The sequence below is a fragment of the Myotis myotis genome, unplaced genomic scaffold (assembly GCF_014108235.1).
Source record: "Myotis myotis isolate mMyoMyo1 unplaced genomic scaffold, mMyoMyo1.p scaffold_m19_p_15, whole genome shotgun sequence".
In the NCBI taxonomy this organism is placed as follows: domain Eukaryota; kingdom Metazoa; phylum Chordata; class Mammalia; order Chiroptera; family Vespertilionidae; genus Myotis; species Myotis myotis.
In genome coordinates, this window is record NW_023416319.1 from 19,811,788 (window position 1) to 19,831,800 (window position 20,013).

The window sequence follows — 20,013 nt, forward strand, 5'->3', positions numbered from 1 at the left end:
AGGCCTCGCCCGAGCCCCACTGTGCCCAGTCTAGATGGGCCCACGATTCTATTCCCAACCATGTTTATCCTGCAGCCCAGCCTGAGGGATGCACTGAGGAGGGAGGTGGAAGGAGCCTTGGGGATCTCATCCCCCCACCCATTCCCAGGGAGTGGGACCAAGGTCCGGAGAGCACACTCCCAAGTTCCCGTGGCCAGAGAGGGTGCAGAGGCAGGGCAAGAACCTAGAGCAGGGGTGGGCAAACTTTTTGACTCGAGGGCCACAATGGGTTCTTAAACTGGACCGGAGGGCCGGAACAAAAGCATGGATGGAGTGTTTGTGTGAACTAATGTAAATTCAAAGTAAACATCATTAAATAAAAGGGTGCGGTCCTTTTTTTTTTTAAGTTTTATTCATTTCAAACGGGCCGGATCCAGCCCGCGGGCCGTAGTTTGCCCATGGCTGACCTGGAGTCTTTCCCTGAGCACAGAGAGTCCTCCTGCCTCTCAGTCCCCTGGTCCTCAGTCCCGTAGTATGGGGCAGTTCAGCAGCGCACACCCTCTCCCCCAAAACCGCTTTCCCTTCCTCACCCCACAACAACCCTACACCCTGGACCCCCGTGTGCTGACCCAGATGTGGTCTGAGAGGTGGATGACCTATACCCCAATTGGATTTGAGTCCGCATCACCCAAGTACAGGGTTCAGAGGTTTAGGGTACAGTTTTTGAGGGTGAATGGGGCTAGGCCCAATGAGCAAATCATCAAAGGGAGTGCCAGAATGTGGCAGGAGGGAGAGGGAGCCGTGGGGACACATTTTCCCGTGACTCCACCTCTCACCCCGCCTGGTGGGTGGAGAAGCCTTCAGGAAGGGGTGGGCAGGGAGCAGCATCCACACCCAGCAGCAGAACCAGGAGAACTTGGAAGGGACCTTACTCACCCAGCAGGTGGGAAATAGTCCCAGCTAATGACTGTGTGGCACCTGGCATTTTCCCGGGTACCTTCCAAAAGCCCGCTGGGACAGCCCTGACAAAGACTATTATTATCATTATCAGTCTTTCTCTTGTGAGAAAACGAGATGCCCAGAAAGGCCCAGTGACATACCCAAGGTCACACAGCTTGAACTTTCTGCCCCTCAGTCTTTCCCACCAGCAGTGCTGCCTCCCCAGCCCCAACGGGGAACTGCTTGTCCCCAAGAGGACACCCTGCCTCCAGTAGATAAGAACTCACGATGTCAGGTAGACATCACTATTGGGGCACATTCTCCTAGGCCAGATAAAGATGCTCCTAACTGCCCTCTGGGTGGCCCCATAATGTGTGTGCTAAACCTTAGGAAGGGGGGACAGGGAGGCGTGACAGAGGAGGGGGGAGGCTGGGGAGGAGGGAAGGTCCAGGAAGAAGATATTTGCTGAGTAAGGGCCTCTGTCATTGACCAGGCCAGGAGTGGGAGTGTCAGGCTGCACTTGGGATGGATAGATTTTATTGGTTTAAAGGAGATTTACATGATCGACCTGGGAGAAGAGTTTCCCCTGCGGCACCAGTGCGGGGTACAGACATCTGGCTGCCCCTGCCTCAGACCCCAGGTTTCCCCACCCCCCAACCTGAGGCTGCTGGAGCCAGTGCCCAAGAGGCCAGCTCCCCCAATGTCAACTCACCTGCTCCCAACTGTGCAGCAAACTTGCCAAGGAGGAGTTGTGGGTAACATCTCTGTTATGGTCTGATTGCCATGGCAATAAATTGTCACTAATTAGTAGTGTGGTTACCATGGCAATTTTCTAGTAATTACAGGTTACAAATGGTGGAAGGCTTCAACCCAACCCAATTAGTTAATTAGAAAGATTTAGAAATTTTTCCAAGAGGGAAATAACCTGCTTTGTAGAAAATGAAGGGAATGTGTCACAGCTTGGGAGCCAGAGGCAGAGAGGAAATTGGAGGATGCTAGGGGAAGAAGGATGGAGATATGGGGGCAAGTCCCGGAGCCCCACCTGGAATTTCCAGGGGTTCCGGCAAGGCCTGCTGCTGGGCTGGATGGCGTCTAGCAGGGGCAGGGCAGGGACAGCTGCCAACAGCCACTCAGCAGCTCCTCTGAATGGGCAGCAGTGGTGCCCAGGTTGTGGCCCAGCACCCCTCCCACTGGCTTTAGGAACGGCTTCTGAAAGTTTCCCGCCCCGCACTGGGGCTCTCCTAATGAAAAGCACTGGCCGCATCTTGAATGATGTTCCCCAGCAGCGTCGTGGACTTAGTGGCTTAATTTTTATGAGGCTCGGGCTCTCTTTGAGAGCTAATTAGATTACCCGGAAGGAATGGGGAGGCACAAGGCCCAGTGTCCCCAAACACTGGCCTGGTGGTTAGGCTCCACCTATGTGCCCAGATGAGAAAGGCCCACTGATTTCCTTCAGGGGCCTCTCTCGGAGAACAGGAGGGGCCCGGAGACCAAGAAAACCTACATCCTCAGCTGGCACAGTCACTTTGTGGAAACTTCTGCTGCACCCAGAGGCAGCAGGCAGGGAGCGCCTGGCCCAGCATAACTCGTGTCTGCCTGAGCTCTCTGTTATTCAAAACAAATCAAGTTCTTCTGATTCCCGTATAATTATTCTGCACGGAAAAGTCCTTCATTTTAGCACTTCTGACTTCACTGTGCGCAGAATCCACCCTGGGTCCTGTTGGAATGCAAGGCCTGACCATTCTGAAATCTGCATTCTAACAAGCTCCAGGCGATGCCCCCACGGCGGGTCCAAAAGCCTGACTCTGAGTAGCAAAGACCTTCCACGTAGCTCATCTCACTTGATCCCCTAAAAAACCCAGAAGCAACAAAAGCAGGTCACACTATTCCCATTTTGCAGATGAGGGAACTGAGGCTAAAAGTGTAACGCAAATTGCCCAACGTCTTGTAAAAAGCCACGCTGGGGCTAGAATCCATGTCCTGGTCCTGGTCAGGCTGTTTTCTGCATGGTATTTCCTATGTTTGGGGTGTGGTTTTCAGGGCTTTTTTTGAACCCCACCTGTTGGGGTGGTTTGTTCAAGATGTCTAAAGATTGGACTTGTTGACATGGATAGCCCAAATTTGATCTTGGAGACTTCAGATCTTAATGCTGGCTGGCTTGATTTCTTTTTTTTTTTTTTAAATATACTTCATTGGATGTTTTTCTTTTAAACTAAAGAAACAATTCTTGTTAGAACAAGCTAAACAATATAAAGACGTTCACAAAAAAAGCCAACTATCATTTTTTCTTCCTTCCCCAAATTTGATCCCACCCAGTAGCCAAGGTGGCTCAGGGTGCAGCTTTTCCCACTTTTCCCACACTCAAGAACAAGTTTGCACACACATGTTCAGAAAAATCATGTATTTTCCTTTTTTTTTTTTTTAAGAAAAGTAAGATCACAATACAATTACTTGGCAAATTGTTTTTTTTTTCCCTTTTAATCCTTACCCAAGGACATGTTTCCATTGATTTTTAGAGAGGAATGGGGAGAGGGAGAGAGAGAGAGATGAGAAAGAAACATCAGTCAATTGCCTCCTGTACACTCCCCAACTAGGGGATTGAACCTGTAACCTTTTGGTGTATAGAACGATGCTCTACCCAACTGAGCCATCTGGCTAGGGCTGAAATGCTTTTTACTTAAAATGTGTCAAGGGCACTCCTCCAAGTCAATACATATGGATCTACACCGTCTTTTTAGTAGCTACAGAATGGTTCGCCATATGGGCGTACCATAATCCAACAGCCAGTTGCTGTTGATGGACATGCAGGTTGTTCCCAATCGCTCACAATGTCGAACAAAGCAGGGTGAGCATCTTGCACCGATAGCTGGAGCCTATTCCTATAAATTCTTAGAACAGGAACTAGCCCCACGTCTGTGTGACTTGGGGTGTGGGTGGGGTGTCAGGCATGGTGAGAGCTGGGTTTAGGGATTATGGTAAGTCAGCCATCTCTCTGCTCATGGACTCATTCCTTTAGCACAGGGTGACTTGGTCTTGCTCCTCACTTGCCTCAACATCCATGTGGCCACCCTCCACATGGGTTTGGGGGACTTCAAGCCCTGATCTGGGCTCAGGGAAGCCTCTGGAAGGCTCTCCTGAGGCATCACAGTGCAGCTTTCTGCAGGCCTCATAGGCAGCCAGTCCTCCACACAGAACAGGGGCGCTGCTTCTGCCACTGACTGTGTCCATGTCCTCTCCAGGGGGCCGGGGTGTCAGCGTGGGCCCCATCCTCAGTAGCAGTGCCTCGGATATCTTCTGTGACAACGAGAATGGGCCCAACTTCCTCTTCCATAACCGGGGCGACGGCACCTTCGTGGACGCAGCTGCCAGCGCTGGTAAGTGTAGCCGCTGCTCTGTGTCCCTCGGTCCCCCGGACCGATAGGGACTCTGGGCTGCCCCGCCCCCTCTAGCATGACCCACAGGCCCCTGAGAGAGCGGGACAGTCATCCTCTGCCCCACACAGGGGAACGTTGCTTGTCATCTCCAATTGCATCCCCCCGCCCCCGCCATGGTTCAGGCCACAGGGGTGTTTGCTGCTGGAACTCCTGATTACTCTCCATTTTCTGGCAGCTTGACTAGGCCCATGTCCCTCTGAGCTCTGCTTAAGTCTCAGCATCAATTCCCCTCTCTCCATGTCCCCTCCCCACATTTACCTTAAGCATTCAGTTCAATCCAATAACCATTTATTGAGCTCCTGCTAACTGCCAGGCTGGTGCTGAGCTGGGCATGCTGACCTGAATGAGGCTAAGGCCACCATACCCCGCCCTATCTTACACATTCACACAAGGCACTGCCATTGTAGCTGGGGACGCAGACAAAGACACAAATAGCTATCACAAGAAACAGGATAAAATCCACTCAAAATTAGACTCCAGGCTTCCAGTTAGTTCTGCTTCCCTTTCTCCCCCAGGGCCTTGGCACCTGCTGTCCTCTCTGCCCGAAGTGCCCTCTCTCCCTTCTTTATCTGCAGAACTCAGCTCGCGTGTTGCCAGGGAAGACTTTCTGTGCCGCCCGGCAGGGATTGGCACTCCCTGCTCTGTGTTCCCACTGCCCTGGCACGTAGCTCTCACTCAGGCTCCTACGTTGCTGTAATAATCTCTGTGTCTGCAGGACCGGGCTCTGCACTATTCATTCTTGACATGACACTCAGCCTGCAGTGGTCACCCAGGACATTTTGCTGAATGATAGAAGGGACACAGTACCAGTCGATGGATATACTCAGTCTGCCCTCCAGCCACTTCCCCCTGCTCAGGCCCCCCTGCCTTGCCCATGAACGGAAGATTTGCCTTCCCCTCCTTCTTGGTGGCCTAGGGACAATCCCTGGCCTCCAGAAGAAGGGGTGAGCAGGGACCTAGAGTCATAGATCAACGGTCTTACAAGCTCCAGCACCTGCAGGAGCATCAGATCCCTGCGTCTGTGCCAATCCGTAAGAGTACCTCTCCCCAGCTCTCTGCTCAGAGTCCCCGTTTTGACCACTGCCCCTCCCCACCCCCCCACCACCCCCCACACACACTGGTAGCTGGTCAGCTCCCCATCCTGCCTCTCCCTCTCCTTCCAGGCAAAGCTAAAGTTGGAGGCAGCTCCCCTGGCCTGTCTTCCCCATCAGCTCGCCCCTCCTAGAGCTGTACACTCTGGCAGCAAATTTTCTCATTGCTGAAAAGCATAAGATGAAAGCGAGGTGGTGGTGGAGAGAACCTAGAGGATTTGATAAGGTGTTAAAGAGATGGAAGCAGAGGTGAGCCAACGAGTTGGAGTGGGAGAGGGTAGCAGGCGGGAGGAGAGAGGAGAGGTGCGAGGCCCCGTAATTGAAAGTCAGAATGATTGCAGGGGTTTAACAAGACATGTCAAGAGGGCATTCATCACCCAAACAGATGCTGCTGTGAAATGCAGCCGGTACCGATTATTCCCGTGAAAGGGAACCAGCTCCTTGTCAAGGTGCCTCGTAGGTAGGAGAGAAATGGGCCAACACAAAAGGCCACTGGCGCTAGGGCTGGGGGTTCTGCAGAGAATTAATGGGTTATTCATCCGAGAGGCTGGAGGCCACCCCCATTTCTTTGCAAACCCTCTTTCTCAAGCTTGGCTCTGCCTGCCTCTTCCCCCGCGTCTCCCACCCCCACCCTTCCACCCTCTCCCCCAGAGGATGCTCAGCCTCCAAGGCCCTTGGGTGGGTGGCACCCCCCCTTCTCCGGGCTCCTGGCCTCAGTTTCTCTATGTTTGCAGCTGGCAAGAGCTCCCTGTGTCCTCTGGTCTGTGACTCCCACTCCCCATTATATTGATTGTCCTGTCGCCTGCCATCTCTGACGGCCTGATGACCAACAGCAGTTTGCCCCCCGAAAGAGTCAGCGTGGGTATTTAGAGCCACATCCACCATCTCTCAGCCAGGCCAGGCCGCCTGGGCAAAACCCCCCTCCATCCTCCCCCAGGATCAGCTCTGTCCCACTGGCCACCGGCAGATTCAAGGGCAGCATGAGCAGGTGACATTGGGCACACCAGCTTCCGCCCCCAGACCGCACAGGGCACGCTGTGGGCTTCTCTGTCATGGTGCGGTCTTTCCTCTGCTGTCACCAACATCCCCAGTTGCCTCCTGGTGAATTATTTATGCCTCTTTATTTATTCAGTAAGTATTTACTGAAAACGACTAAGTCACCACAGGCACTGAGACAGATGCCGTGTGAACGCAGGTGAGTAGGAAGGCGGTCTCTGAGGACCAGGAGGAAAACTGACCCTAAGCAAGTGAAGCCCAGAGGAACGTGATTATGCGTGTGATCTGCACGGCGAAGGAAAAGACCAGGGAGGGGGCTGTCGGGGAGAAGACAGAGTGGGCGGGAGGGCTGTTCTCATGGGAGTGACCAGGGAAGGCTCCCCTGAGGAGGCGACATGGTGGCTAATCGCAGAAGGAAAACAAGGGAGCCAGGGACCCAAGAGCCAGGAAGAGAGCATTCCAGGAGGAGAGACCAGCTTGAGCAAAGACCCAAGAGCTAGAAAGAGTTTGGTTCATTTGAGGAACGAAAGGAACATGGGATGGCCAGTGCTTATGAGTAAGAGGCAGAGAGCACCAGATAAAGACCAGCCAGGGTAGGCGGGGACCTGTCCTCCCCCCCCTCCCCCCCCCCCCCCCCCCCCCCCGCAGCAATTTGAACTTGACCCAAGAGTACTGGGGAGCCACTGAGAGACTTAAGCAGAAGAGTGCTGGTCAACTTAATGTGTCCAAGTGGTAGTATTGGGGTGGCTGGGGAGAGCTTCAGTGCTCCAGAATTTTCCCAAGTCTCCCCCAGGCTGCCCCAAAACTGAGTAAAAATAATGTGCCTGCTGGGCAAATGATGCCTGAAGACAAGGTTCTGATTCCTTTGCAGCTGGACGGCCGTCCCACCTCTGACCCCTATGGAAAAATTCTGAGACTTGCAACTGTGTCTCCCCATCCCAAGGGGCGGGGGCAGCAGAGAGCCACCGCCCTTGCTGCTCATCACGGAGCCCCCACGAGGTTAGTGTCTCTGGAGCCACAGGGGCGCCGCCCTGAGGGTTCCTGCCGTCCCTCCCAGGTGTGGACGACCCCCACCAGCATGGGCGAGGTGTGGCCCTGGCGGACTTCAACCGCGACGGCAAGGTGGACATTGTCTACGGCAACTGGAACGGTCCCCACCGCCTCTATCTGCAGATGAGCGCCCACGGGAAGGTCCGCTTTCGGGTAAGAAGGGGCCTCTCTCTCCACCACCCTGCAGTCCTGGGATTGCAGCCCCGCCTGTGCCTCCCACCAGGCAGAGCCTGGGAGTGGGGTTGGGGAGCCACAAGGAAGGTAGCATCTGGGGGACAATGATGGACTCTGGCCCTGGCTGCTGTAGCATCTCTAGTGGCCGGAGCAGAGAGAGCCAGTAGCAGAGGAGGGAGGGCAGCCCCCCAAGGTGGGCAGAGCAAAGGAGGCTCTGGGTGTGGCAGAAACCCCATCTGTAGCCCTGCCTGAGCTTTGCAAAATGAGGTTCCGGCCAAGGGTACAGTGGGGAGTAGGGGTGGAGGAGGTTGAGGCCACAGATCCAACAGCTGCCCCCTAAGGACAATGGCAGAGGGTGGACAAGCCCCTCTACTCTGTGCGCCCTCTCTGAGCTGTCAGATAGACGGGGATGCCACAAATTCTGTGACGGTCATGCCACCAGCCTGATGAGCTGGAGTTTGGGGCTGTCTCGAGAAGGGTAGTGGGTGGCTGAAGCTGATCTTGGGAAGTCAGGGTTGCCCTGGAGGTACCTGGGTCTTGCCAAAAACCCCTAAGGGAGTGAGAAAGTTCCAGCGTTTGCCTGAGGTTCCATGGTTCCAGGGAAGTCTCTAGGCACCTCTGTTGGGGTGACTTCCGCCAGCTCCCTACCCGTAGGCAGCCACCCTGGGGTGCTCAGGCCCAGCTGCTCACTCCCTGCAGAGGCTGGAGAGCCAGCTTGCTGGGTGGGAAGGAGGTGTGCCCTGAACTCGGGCCACTGATCCTGGGATGTAGATGATTTTTATTCAGCTTTTTGTTCTAACTCAGGTTCCCAACCAGTAGCAATGTTGACCCCACCCGAAGACACTGAGCAATGTCTTCCTGGTTGTCACCAATGGGCAGAGCATGCTGCGGGCATCTAGTCTGCAGAGGCCAGGGATGCAAAGAATGGCCCAGCCCCAGTGTCAGTGCCTAGAGTGCCGAACCCTGCCAACCCTCTGATGGCGCCTCCCCAGAGCTCACAGGAGCAATAATAATAATAATAATAATAATAATAATAATAATAATAACAGATGCAACATTTATCAAGTGCCTTCCATGGGCCAGGAACTGCACAAAGCACTTTACATACATTATCTTGGAAGCCCAGGCATCCCAGGGGTCAGCCTCACGGGGACTATACAGGTTTCCATCTTTACAGGATCAATAGCATAATAACGAGTTGGAGATACTGAGTCCTCTTTGTTCCCCAGCTCTTAAGGCCCTGCGCAGCCCTCCCTGGCCAGCTGGCCGGGCTCTTCATCAGCCTCATTACTGAGCTGATGGGGACAGCCTCCCTCCTTGGCCTCCCCACAGCAGGCAGCTCGCCAGCGGTCCCAGGCCGCTCACTCCTGCAGCCAATGGAGAGGGCCTGCGGTACGAGGCCCAGGGGCAGGCCTGGGCGAGGGGCAGAGGGGCACTCCCAGAAACACCACTGTGCCCTTCCCAGCCCTCTCCACGTGGGCCCTGGGATTTAGGCAGCATTCCTCCTATTTCCGAGGCAAGCCCCACACCTGGGACCCTTGTCCAGGCCCTGTCCACACTTTGGGGTCCCAGCTGGGCTATCCAGAGCCTGGGGTCCCCCTGAGCCATGGACAAGCATCTATGCAACCTTCCAAAGCAAATGTCTTTTTAAAAACGTCAAGAGACGCCCAAGAAACAACATAATCAAACAGAGACAGCAAAAATGCAACCGAAGGCAGCCTCTGCCCCCTTCCATGAGGCTGAGAGCAGGAGCAAGGCCAGGACAGGCTGCCGGAGAGCTAGCCCTGCCCGCTCTGTGCCAGCCATTTTACACGCAGCCCTCGAACCCGGGCCACTGTTACTACTCCCCGATGAGGAAAGTGGCATCCGACGGGTTTAGTAACTTGCCTTAAGATCACACAGCTCCTCAGCGGAGAAGTCTGGATTCCAGTGCACAGCCCTTTTCTGTATCCACACCGCTTCTGACTCTCACAAGGAGGAGTAAGGATGTGTACTGGAAAGGGCACAGCACCTGGAATCAGAAGCCTTGGCTATAGCCCCACTTACTAGCTACGACTATGGGCTCTCCAGGACTCAGTTACCTCACCTGTAAAATGGGAATGCTAATGTCTGTGCTCCTCAGGTGAGGGTGAGAAGGCTACATGTGATAGCAATCAGGAAAAGCCCAGCGCTTCACTGATGTGAATTGGAACTATCCCTCTTCCCTCCTTGTTCCACAAGCAGCCTGAGATTTCCGTGGTCCTCAGCACAGCCCCCCAGGTCCCTTACCTGGGAGGTGAGAGAGGAGGCGTTAGATCGAGCTGCCTTATCTTGGTGCATGCACACCCACGCAGGGGGACAGTCGCCCTCTCACCCGCTCCCATTCTCCCACGTATCTGTCTGCTGACCTGAAGCCTCTCTCCTCCCAGGACATCGCCTCACCCAAGTTCTCCATGCCCTCCCCTGTCCGCACAGTCATCGCCGCCGACTTTGACAACGACCAGGAGCTAGAGATCTTCTTCAACAACTTTGCCCACCGAAGCTCCTCAGCCAACCGCCTCTTCCGGTAGACGCTTCAGCGAGGCTCATGCCCACTCACCTTTGGCAGCTAGGGGGTCAGGAGGAAGGTGCAGGACTCAGAAGGGGCGTCCCAAGAGCTGAGGTGGAAGATGGTACCCTGATGAAGGAACAGAGAGGAGGGAAGAACAGAGATTGAGCAAGAGGTTGTAGGCATGGAGGGTGAATGCCGAGTAACAAGCGGGCCTCCTGGTGTGGCGGGGGGGGGGGGGGGGGTGGCGGGCGGGGGGGCGGATAGTGGGCAGAAGGATATGGCCCAAAGTGTGCCCAGAAAAAAACACAAAAAGCGGTTACAGAGTCAAATCTGTCTAAGCACGCTTGAGTCAAGCAAATACAGGCAGGTGTTTTTTTACTGCAGGACTTCTCAGAGCCTTTAACATGACCATAAGTATTTTTACCTCCCAAAAGGTGGATAAAATATTCCAAATAGATTTGACCACAAAACATTTTTTTCAAAGATTTTTCTATTGGGATTGGTGGTCTGCAAGACATCCTTTGGGAAATGCTGGATGAGACCTTAATGGTAGACGAGTACATGAAGTGACCGAGTGAAAGAAATCTGCAAGCATCTGGGCATTGTGCCTAGGCAGGCAGGACTGGGTTTGTGGAGGCAGCCCTTGTCTAAGAGGGCTCCGGAGAATGTTGGCATTGGGTCACCCAGAGTTCTTACTTAAAGTAGAAGCCCAGGGGCCACCTCGATCTCCTGAGTCAGAATCTCAGGATGTGAGGCCCAGGAAGCGCGCTCTCTCTCTCTCTCTCTCTCTCTCTCTCTCTATAGATATATATATATATATATATATATATATATATATATATATATATGATTTCAGAGAGGGAGAGAGAGAAACATCAATGATGAGAGAGAATTACCCATCGGCTGCCTCCTGCACGCCCCACACAGGGGATCGAGCCTGCAATCTTGACTGGATGTGCCCTGACCCGAGTCAAACCGTGACCTCCTGGTTCATAGTTCGATGCCCAACCACTGAGCCACACCAGCCAGGTGGAATGTCTAGTTTTAACAAGTGCATTAGGCATCAGACATAAAGTTTGAGAACCACTGTTGGGGAGCAAGCCTCAGAACCAAGATGGCCCTGTCCCTGGTATGGAACATGCTAATGGGGCTCAGGACCAGGTGGGGAGAAAAGGGTAGGCCAGGGGCCTTGGATTCAGGAAATGGGCCAGATCACCTGCTGGGCTCCCCAAGGTCCCATCCCCTCCTCCAGGAGGGTCCCAACTATTAATAAAAGGTGAGAGCTGTGACTAAGTGCATTTAAAATATAAGTATTAACAAAGCATCAATCTTTTTTTTTTTTTTTTTTTTTAAAATATATTTTATTGATTTTTTACAGAGAGGAAGGGAGAGAGATAGAGAGTTAGAAACATCGATGAGAGAGAAACATCGATCAGCTGCCTCCCGCACATCTCCCACTGGGGATGTGCCCACAACCCAGGTACATGCCCTTGACCAGAATCGAACCTGGGACCTTTCAGTCCGCAGGCTGACGCTCTATCCACTGAGCCAAACCGGTTTCGGCAAGCATCAATCTTTGACTGGATGTAATCACCCCCCAGAGGCACCAGATTTACTAATTAGGTGCCTTGCAAAAAGCTTATTCACAACTTCCAGATTAATTGCGGAAGATCAATTACTCGTTAACAGAGACACTGCTTTCCTTCTCAGGCTAATAAAGTGTCACTTGCCAGGGCCCCTGATCACCAAGGAGCCCAGTGCTCTCATCTCTGAGGTCCAAGAACCCAGACACCTCCTCTACCCACTGGCCTGCCTGCCCAGCCCCCCTCCCAGCCTCCCTCTGGGCAACCCCAAGGGCCGGCTGGCACAGGACTGTCCTCAGACAGTGTTACCACGCAGTTGCCCCATGAATTCATGTGTTTGAGTCTCTACAGCAGCCATGGAAGTCACTTCCCAGGGACATGGCTGTGCCCCAAACCCCCTGGCAGATGGTTGGGTCTTGAGCACCCAACTGAGGCCCCCACGCAGCTGAAAACTGGAAATCTAGCCCCGACCCGTCCCTGTCCCGAATGGAACACAGTCTCTGTGTAGGAGGCCCTGGAGCCTCAAAGCTTCACCGCACTTGCGTCTGCAGGTCCTCCAGCAACGCTCAGGATGACCACGGAATGCAGCACCCAGACCGGAAGCTTCATCAGAGCACAAAGGTCCTGTTAATAACGGCAGGACAGCAGGCACTGACTGGACGTACACGCTCACACCACTTACCCATCTAAACACGCCTCTGTTCTGTTCTCATCTCTCCACCCTCTGCCACCCCCACTCTCTCCCTTAGCAGTGGTTCTCAACCTTCCTAATGCCGTGACCCTTTAATACAGTTCCTCATGTTGTGGTGACCTCCAACCACATGTGTGGCACAAATCTGGGGGCAAACAGGGGGCTAGGGGGGTTCTTAATTACTGCCCCCTCCAACACACACACATTGCAGGTGACTGCTGTCTGCCCAAATCACAGAGTCACCAGAGGGCTGCCATGTGGCCAGTGCTTTCAGGAAGGGACTGAGTCCCCTGAGCTGGAGCCAATGGGGTGTGGATGGCAGAGAGCGTTGGTACAACTGCAGGGTGCCTGCAGGGTGAGCAGATGCCCTGAGTGATGTCCTCCATCCACACCGGAGAATGTTGGCATTGGGTCACCCAGACCCAATATTTAATTATTTTCGTTGCTACTTCATAACTGTAATGTTGCTACTGTTATGAATCGTCATGTAAATATCTGATATGCAGGATGTATGTTCAGGGGTTGCGACCCACAGGTTGGGAACCGCTGCTAGGGGATTCCTGTGCCCACCTGCAGCCTTCTCCCTGTGTCTAGTCCTGCAGAGCAGCAGTTGAAAAGGCAAATCTGGCCACGCTCCTCTTCCACTTGAAACCTTTCAGAAGCCTCCTCTTCGGCACATCCCACACCTACCAGCTTTGTCCCCGGCCTCCACACTCGCACTTCCCCGTTTACCAGTAGGCACCAGGCACCCCAGCTTCTCTCCGTTCTGGGCTGTGCCAGCCCCGGACCCTCATGCTACCCACTCCCTCTACTTCGCTCCTGCCTCTACGTCTGAATGCCATGGACTCACTCAGGACGCTTGTCTCAGCTCAGCCCTTCCCCTGGGAAGCCTGCCCCGGTTTCCCAAACCTGGATGAGCTTGCCCAGCTCTGCCCTCCCCTCGCCCCTCTCCCTGTCTGCCTTCGGCACTCTTTCTACATGAGGTTTCCTGTCGTCATGGGTCCTGAGCTCTTCCTCCCTGATGCACAGCATAGCCGCAGGCCCCCACGCCGTGCCCAGCACACACAAGGTGCTGCAGAAGAACTTGTTCAGCGAATACATATATGCAATGGAACTGCTGGGTTTTATCCTCGGGAACCCTTCACTGCCTGGTCACCTGAACCAAGGGGTGTGTCTGCCCAGATGTGGCGGAGTCGGCAGGACCCAAGTAGTCAAAGGAACAGTGGGTGTTCGCAGGCTGAGCATACACACCTCCAACAGGTGTGCACACAGCCAAGTGCACCCAGGCTGCTCACAGGGACGTCAGCACAGGCGCCCCATGTGGATGGAGGACATCACTCAGGGCATCTGCTCACCCTGCAGGCACCCTGCAGTTGTACCAACGCTCTCTGCCATCCACACCCCATTGGCTCCAGCTCAGGGGACTCAGTCCCCTCCTGAAAGCACTGGCCACATGGCAGCCCTCTGGTGACTCTGTGATTTGGGCAGACAGCAGTCACCTGCAATGTGTGTGTGTTGGAGGGGGCAGTAATTAAGAACCCCCCTAGCCCCCTGTTTGCCCCCAGATTTGTGCCACACATGTAGAGCACCCAAGGCTGGGAGAATCTAACGAGTGAGTAAATTTAGAGAGGAAAGCTCATGGCCATCGGCAGCAGCCAGCTCTGTGGAGAAAGAGCAGGACTTTCGCAGTGGACTTTTCTGGAACAAATATTACTGTGATTCCGAGTCAACACAGACAGAACCCCTGCAACCCAAAGGGCCCCATTTCCTCCCTTTGCCTCTGGAATTCATCTGTGTATCCCACAGATGTGTGCTTGGAGCGCTCTGAGAGCCAGACACGATGTTAGATGCTGTGGGAGATGCAAAGATGAATAATACATGGTCCCAGCCTGCAAAGAGCTCGCAGTCTAACCGGGGAGATAAGACACATTCATACAAAGCTTTAACACAAGGCAGGAAGTGATAAAGGCCAGGCAAGTGATAAAGGCAGAGCAGAAAGGCATTGCCTCTAGTGGGATGACCAGGGAGAACTTGGGGGGGGGCGGGGGGGAGTTGAACCCTGGGTACCATCCAGAACTTGAAAATCCAGAGCCACTTGAAGGAAAGGGAAGGGCATTTGAAGGTAGCTGTGTCCTTGTCCCTTCTCCATCAACTGCCTTCCCAGGCTGTCTATAACTCATCCATTAGGAAAGGAGAAATCCATTTTTACCAATGTAAATTCAAACCCAAGAAGAGAACAGGCAGGGTGTGGCCAGGGCCTGTGAACCAAGTGTGGCTCCGTGGCATGCAGGTGGCAGCCCCTGCACAGTGGGACCCGAGATGCTCCCGGGGCCGAGACTGGAGTAAGAAGTAGGTCTCGAGGTCCAGGTGCCGACTCAGGCCTCCGCAGCTAGTTACTCATCCATGAACAGCCTGTCTCTTCTCCTACAGCGTCATCCGCAGGGAACACGGTGACCCCCTCATTGAGGAGCTCAATCCTGGCGATGCCTTGGAGCCTGAGGGCCGGGGCACAGGTGAGGGCACCTCAGGGCTCGGCCTGCATGCCCTGTCTCAGTGCTTCCCATTGTCTGGGACGAGGGAGGGAAGGATGAGGCAGCCAATCCCACTCTGAGGGCTAAGACCCTAGAGCAGGGGCAAGAGTGGAGAAGGGGGAGCTGCCAAGAGTGTCAGGCAGGAAGCAGAGGCAGGGGTGGTCCATTCTCCCAGTCCCAGGGCAGCTGGGGGCGGGGCCGGGCCGAGAATCTGTGGGCAGTAGGTTCTCTGGCGATGCCCTGCGGGCAGGGATAGAAAGGAGGGGCTGGGGTCCTGAAGTCTAGCCCCTCCCCTCTTGGCGCTCAGCCTGGTGTCAGAGACAGAGTGGTCTTGGAAAGGGTACTTGGTCTGGGTCTTGTTCTCCACATGTGTAACATGGGGCCAATTACATCTGCCTTCTCACCTCTCTGGAGTAGTGAGGACCCAAGGAGACCATGTGTATGCAAAGACTTAGTAGATTGATAAAAGCTGTGCCAATATCACAGGCGTGTATAACACAGAGGCCAGAAGGAAGTCCTCATGGTCTGGATAATAGTGCCGCCCATTCCTGTGCCAAAGCCCCAGGGAAGGAAAGGGAACCGTCTTACGTGAATTCCTAGCGCGAGGTGGCTGATAGAAAGGGGAGGGCGGGGGTGGTAGCCACAGTCTCAGGCCCAGCACCTCCCCACTCGGCTGCCCCGGGGTCCCCCGGCCGATGGCCAGAGCGCAGTCCGTGTGTTGCAGGGGGTGTGGTGACAGACTTCGATGGAGATGGGATGCTGGACCTCATCTTGTCCCACGGAGAATCCATGGCTCAGCCGCTGTCCGTCTTCCGCGGGAATCAGGTGTGCATGGACTGGGGGACCCTCGGAGCCCAGCCTGGGGTGGTCCCCTGGGCCTAGGGTGGAGGAGGGCAGAGGAGCCAGGGGTCCATGGCAGGAAATGGACAGCTGGGGCCTGGAGGAGGCAAAACACTCCCAGCAACATCATAAACCCCCCAGAAGGGCTGCCTCCCAGGAGAAGCCCTCCGCCCCTCTGCCTTCCACGGGCACTTCATAGACTGCTTTTCCCGAGTCTATTGACTCCCCCGCCCCCCCCTCTTCTCCACTGTTTCTCTTTCCAAACTTTAGCCAACCTGTCTGCCTCGCTCACCTTCCTGCCGGCCGCCTCCTCTCTCTTTCCTCTGCTTCCTCCTTCTCCCTCTCTCCCTCTCTCCCTCTCTCCCTCTCTCCCTCTCTCCCTCTCTCCCTCTCTCCCTCTCCTGCCCTAGGTCCCTGCTCCTCTGCCCACCCCGCTGACGCCTAGCCTGCCTTCCTGCCTCCCTACAGGGCTTCAACAACAACTGGCTTCGAGTGGTCCCACGGACCCGGTTTGGGGCCTTCGCCAGGGGGGCGAAGGTCGTGCTCTACACCAAGCAGAGCGGGGCCCACCTGCGGATCATCGATGGGGGCTCGGGCTACCTGTGCGAGATGGAGCCCGTGGCACACTTTGGCTTGGGTGAGTCGGGGCCAGGGGAGAGGGTGGGCAGTGAGCGGCTGGCGGGACAGTGGGTCCTGGAACTGCATCCCGCATCATGGCGACCGATGCAGGACTCACAGCTCCAGCATCTTCCGGGCCCCACGGTGCTGAGCCGCGGTGGCGACACCAGCCATTGGGGGCCACCCTGCTCTGAGGTGAACCTGAGCTCAGGAAGGAGGGCCCGCCCCTTACAGAGGTCCTCACCCCAGTGCCTCTGTCAGAGTATTCACCTTGGGGTCAAAGTATTCAATTCTCCATTTGTCCAGGCTGCAGCCTTGTGCTTCAAACACTGGCCTCCACCAGACTGTTTCTCTCCCTGGCCTCTTGAGAGTTGGCTCGGTGACTAAAGTGCCTCACCAAACCCCTGGTGACAACAGCAAACGCTGGCAAGGATGCAGAGGAACTGGATCTCACACATTGCCGGTGGGAATGTACAACGGCACCGCTATTCTGGAACATACGTTGCCAGTCCTTTTAAAAACAAAAGCCTAAACACACAACTACTATCAGACCCAACAATTGTACTCCTGGGTATTTCTCCCAGATGAATGAGAACTTATGTCCACACAAAAGTCTACACAAGAGTGTTTGTAATAGCTTTATCTGTAATAGGCCAGACTGGAAACAACCTAGATGCCCTGCCATAGGTTAATGGTTCAACAAGCTGTGGTCTGCCCACACCATGGACTATTGCTCAGCAATAAAGAGGAATGAAGTATTGGCACACACAACCACCTAGATGGCTCTCAAGGGCGTTACGGTGGCGGCAGGGCGGGGGGAGGGGGGCAATCTCAGAAAGTCACAGACTGTTGATCCCATTTCTGTAACATTCACGAAATGACAAAATGGTAGAGATGGAACATAGATCAGTGGTTGCTGGAGGGGGAGGGGGAGAAATGGTGAAAAGGAGAGGGGTGGGGGGGACTGTACGGGGATAGCCCCAGGAGGTCTTGGTGGTGATGGGCGGTCCCGTCTCTCGACTGTGGTTGCGGTTGCACGAATCTGCACAGGTGATAAAATGGCATGGAACTACCCACACACCTTGTGCCAACATCCACTTTCTGGTATTGAGCTTGTGTGATAGTTCCGGGAGATGTAGCCATTGAGGGGAACCAGATGGAAGGTACACAGGATCTCTCTGCACTGTCTTTGCAACTGCCTGTGGCTCTATAATTATTTCAAAATAAAACATTTTTAAAGAAACACAATTGAGGAAGGGAATTAGGGAAAAAAAAAAACTCTAAAAAGGCTTCTTGAGGAAGAGGGGCGATCATGGAAAAAATGTTGAGAAACACTGGGGGTCGGGGTGGGGATCCAAGAGTGTCTTTACTGAAACACGATGGTTAGGAAAGCATTTGAGTGACACATACCTAGGCTCAAAAGCAGACATCCTCTCACCTGTGTTAGCACCTCATGAGGTGCTATAATATTAACATAAAAAGAATAGGCAATATGGCCTCAAACGGATAAATATATGTATGTGTTAATATTATTAACACAGCATATCACATAGAAAATACTTCAAGAAAATGCAGAAAGTGTGAAGAAAGATTCGAGTGGTTGGACCAATGTGGTAACTGTTACTCCTTGTAGGCACAGAGACACTTCACTCTTACTCTTCTCGCCATCCTCACGATTGCCTGTGAGATGGGTATTATTTATCCCCATTTTACAAATGGGAAAACTGAGGCTCAAACACTTAAGAAACCTGCTCAACCAAGACCACGTAATGGGTAAATGGCAGAGATAGGATTCAAATCCAGACCTGCCTGAGTATGGGATTTTTATTTTCTTCCATATGATTTTTATGTGTGTGTGTGTGTTTTCCAATTTTTATAGGAAACACATAATTTGTCTGTAAAAGACGGATAAATATTTAAGGGACCCAAGGCCCAGTTATATGAGCATGTTCTTGGGCTATTTCGCCCTGGGTGGGTTGGCCTGTAATCAGAGGCAGCCATTTGCTATGCTAGTCCTTAAAGTACAAGTTGACTTTTAAATGCATAGTCCTCTCTTACAAAACAGCAGTACCGACATGAGCTGAGCACTTAGTATGTGCCGAGCACTGGGCTAAGTGCTTTACTTAAAATGCCTCATTCATTTCTCACCACAACATGATGAGTCATTAACCCCATTTCACAGATCAGGAAACTGAGGCTGAGATTAAGCAACCTGCCCCAAATTACATCTTCAGAAAGTAGGAAGGGCTGGATTTGGGTCTGAGCTCTTGACCACTGTGGCTTGATTGCTGGACCTCCTATAGCTGTCTGTGTGGGGCCGGCCAAGGTCCTCCTGCTCTGCCTCTTTCTTCTTGGAGATCCACATCCCTTCAGTTACCAGGTGACCCAAGTGAGATCTCCGAGGCACCAAGGTGACTGCGATGGTATCTTAGGTGGGATGTTCACCAGGTATCTGGCTGGACATCAACCCTCACCCTATTGTACAAAAAGGGGAATTGAGACTCACAAAGCAAGTCAGTGGTGAGGCCAGGACTGGGGCTGGTTCTCCTTCCCCACTCCCCATGGACTGTCTCTGCTGTTTTAAGACCTGTGTTATGGGTGTCTCTGGTTCTCTGCCCTGGCCAGTATCTGCCCTTCCGAGATAACAATCCTGCTCTTCACCTGGGCAGCCCGGACCAGGCCATTTGGTGGGATCATGGGGGCCAAGAGCCTCGGTGCCTATTCATGACCGTCTGCCTCCCATGCTCAGGAGTATGGACGCCGCACCCAGCTGGGAGCCCCTCCTGACTGCCCATCCTTGCATCTTGCAAGCCCTGGGGTTTGTTCCGGGTCTGAACTCTGGTTCAAACTGCTCCACGGGCCCCCTGCACACTCCTCTAGTGCCGGGATCCACTGCCAGGGAGGCACTGAAGGAAGGCTGCTCTTTGAGACGGGCCCTTTGGGTCAGCCATGGGCTTGGCAGTGAGACTCCCCAAGGCAGCTCAGCAGGCGGCAGGCCCAGCAGCCTGGGACACAGCGAGAGGCAAACAGGCTCCATCCCTGCAGCTCGAAGACTCCCACATTCATGAGGCGCTTCATGGGCCCAGCAGAGCGCAGGCCCTCCTGACTGATGGAGGGGCCAGCGATGGGGCAGGACAAGAGGGAGCCAAGGGGAAGGCTGGGCGGAAGGAAGGGCTGAGGACAGAGAACAGGGTGGAGATAGACTGAGACAGGGCCTGGGGGAGACCAAGAGACACAGAGACGGGGAAAGAGACAGATGAGACGAAGAAGAAAGGCTCCCTGCCCTCCAAGCTCACAGTCCATGAGAGAAGCAGATGGACACAGGGACTCGGTACAAAGCAGACTCGGATGAGCCATCATCCTGGCCCAGTGGCTGTGAGAGGACCCGGGAAGGAGACATTCGTTTTACTCTGGGCAGTTTTCCCAAGAACCTGGGCCTGGAACTAGGTCTAGAAGGATGGTGGGAGTTTAGAGGGTGTGGATGGGGGCTGAGGAGAGCATTCCAGGGGCAGTGCTGGCTTGAACAAAGGCCCAGAAAAGGGGGTACTCAGTGAGTC

The 20,013-nt window shown here is 54.1% G+C and overlaps 1 protein-coding gene across 3 annotated transcripts in view; it reads left to right on the forward strand.

The window, feature by feature from the left end:
• CRTAC1 (cartilage acidic protein 1) overlaps positions 1–20,013 on the forward strand; it is a 134,898-nt gene that overhangs the window by 103,917 nt on the left and 10,968 nt on the right. For all 3 annotated transcript variants that reach the window (XM_036336409.1, XM_036336408.1, XM_036336407.1), the window contains exons 6-11: positions 4,158–4,292; positions 7,497–7,642; positions 10,072–10,208; positions 14,898–14,980; positions 15,723–15,823; positions 16,307–16,475. In XM_036336409.1, coding sequence (XP_036192302.1) covers positions 4,158–4,292; positions 7,497–7,642; positions 10,072–10,208; positions 14,898–14,980; positions 15,723–15,823; positions 16,307–16,475 — 771 coding nt within the window. The remainder of the gene's footprint in view (positions 1–4,157; positions 4,293–7,496; positions 7,643–10,071; positions 10,209–14,897; positions 14,981–15,722; positions 15,824–16,306; positions 16,476–20,013) is intronic.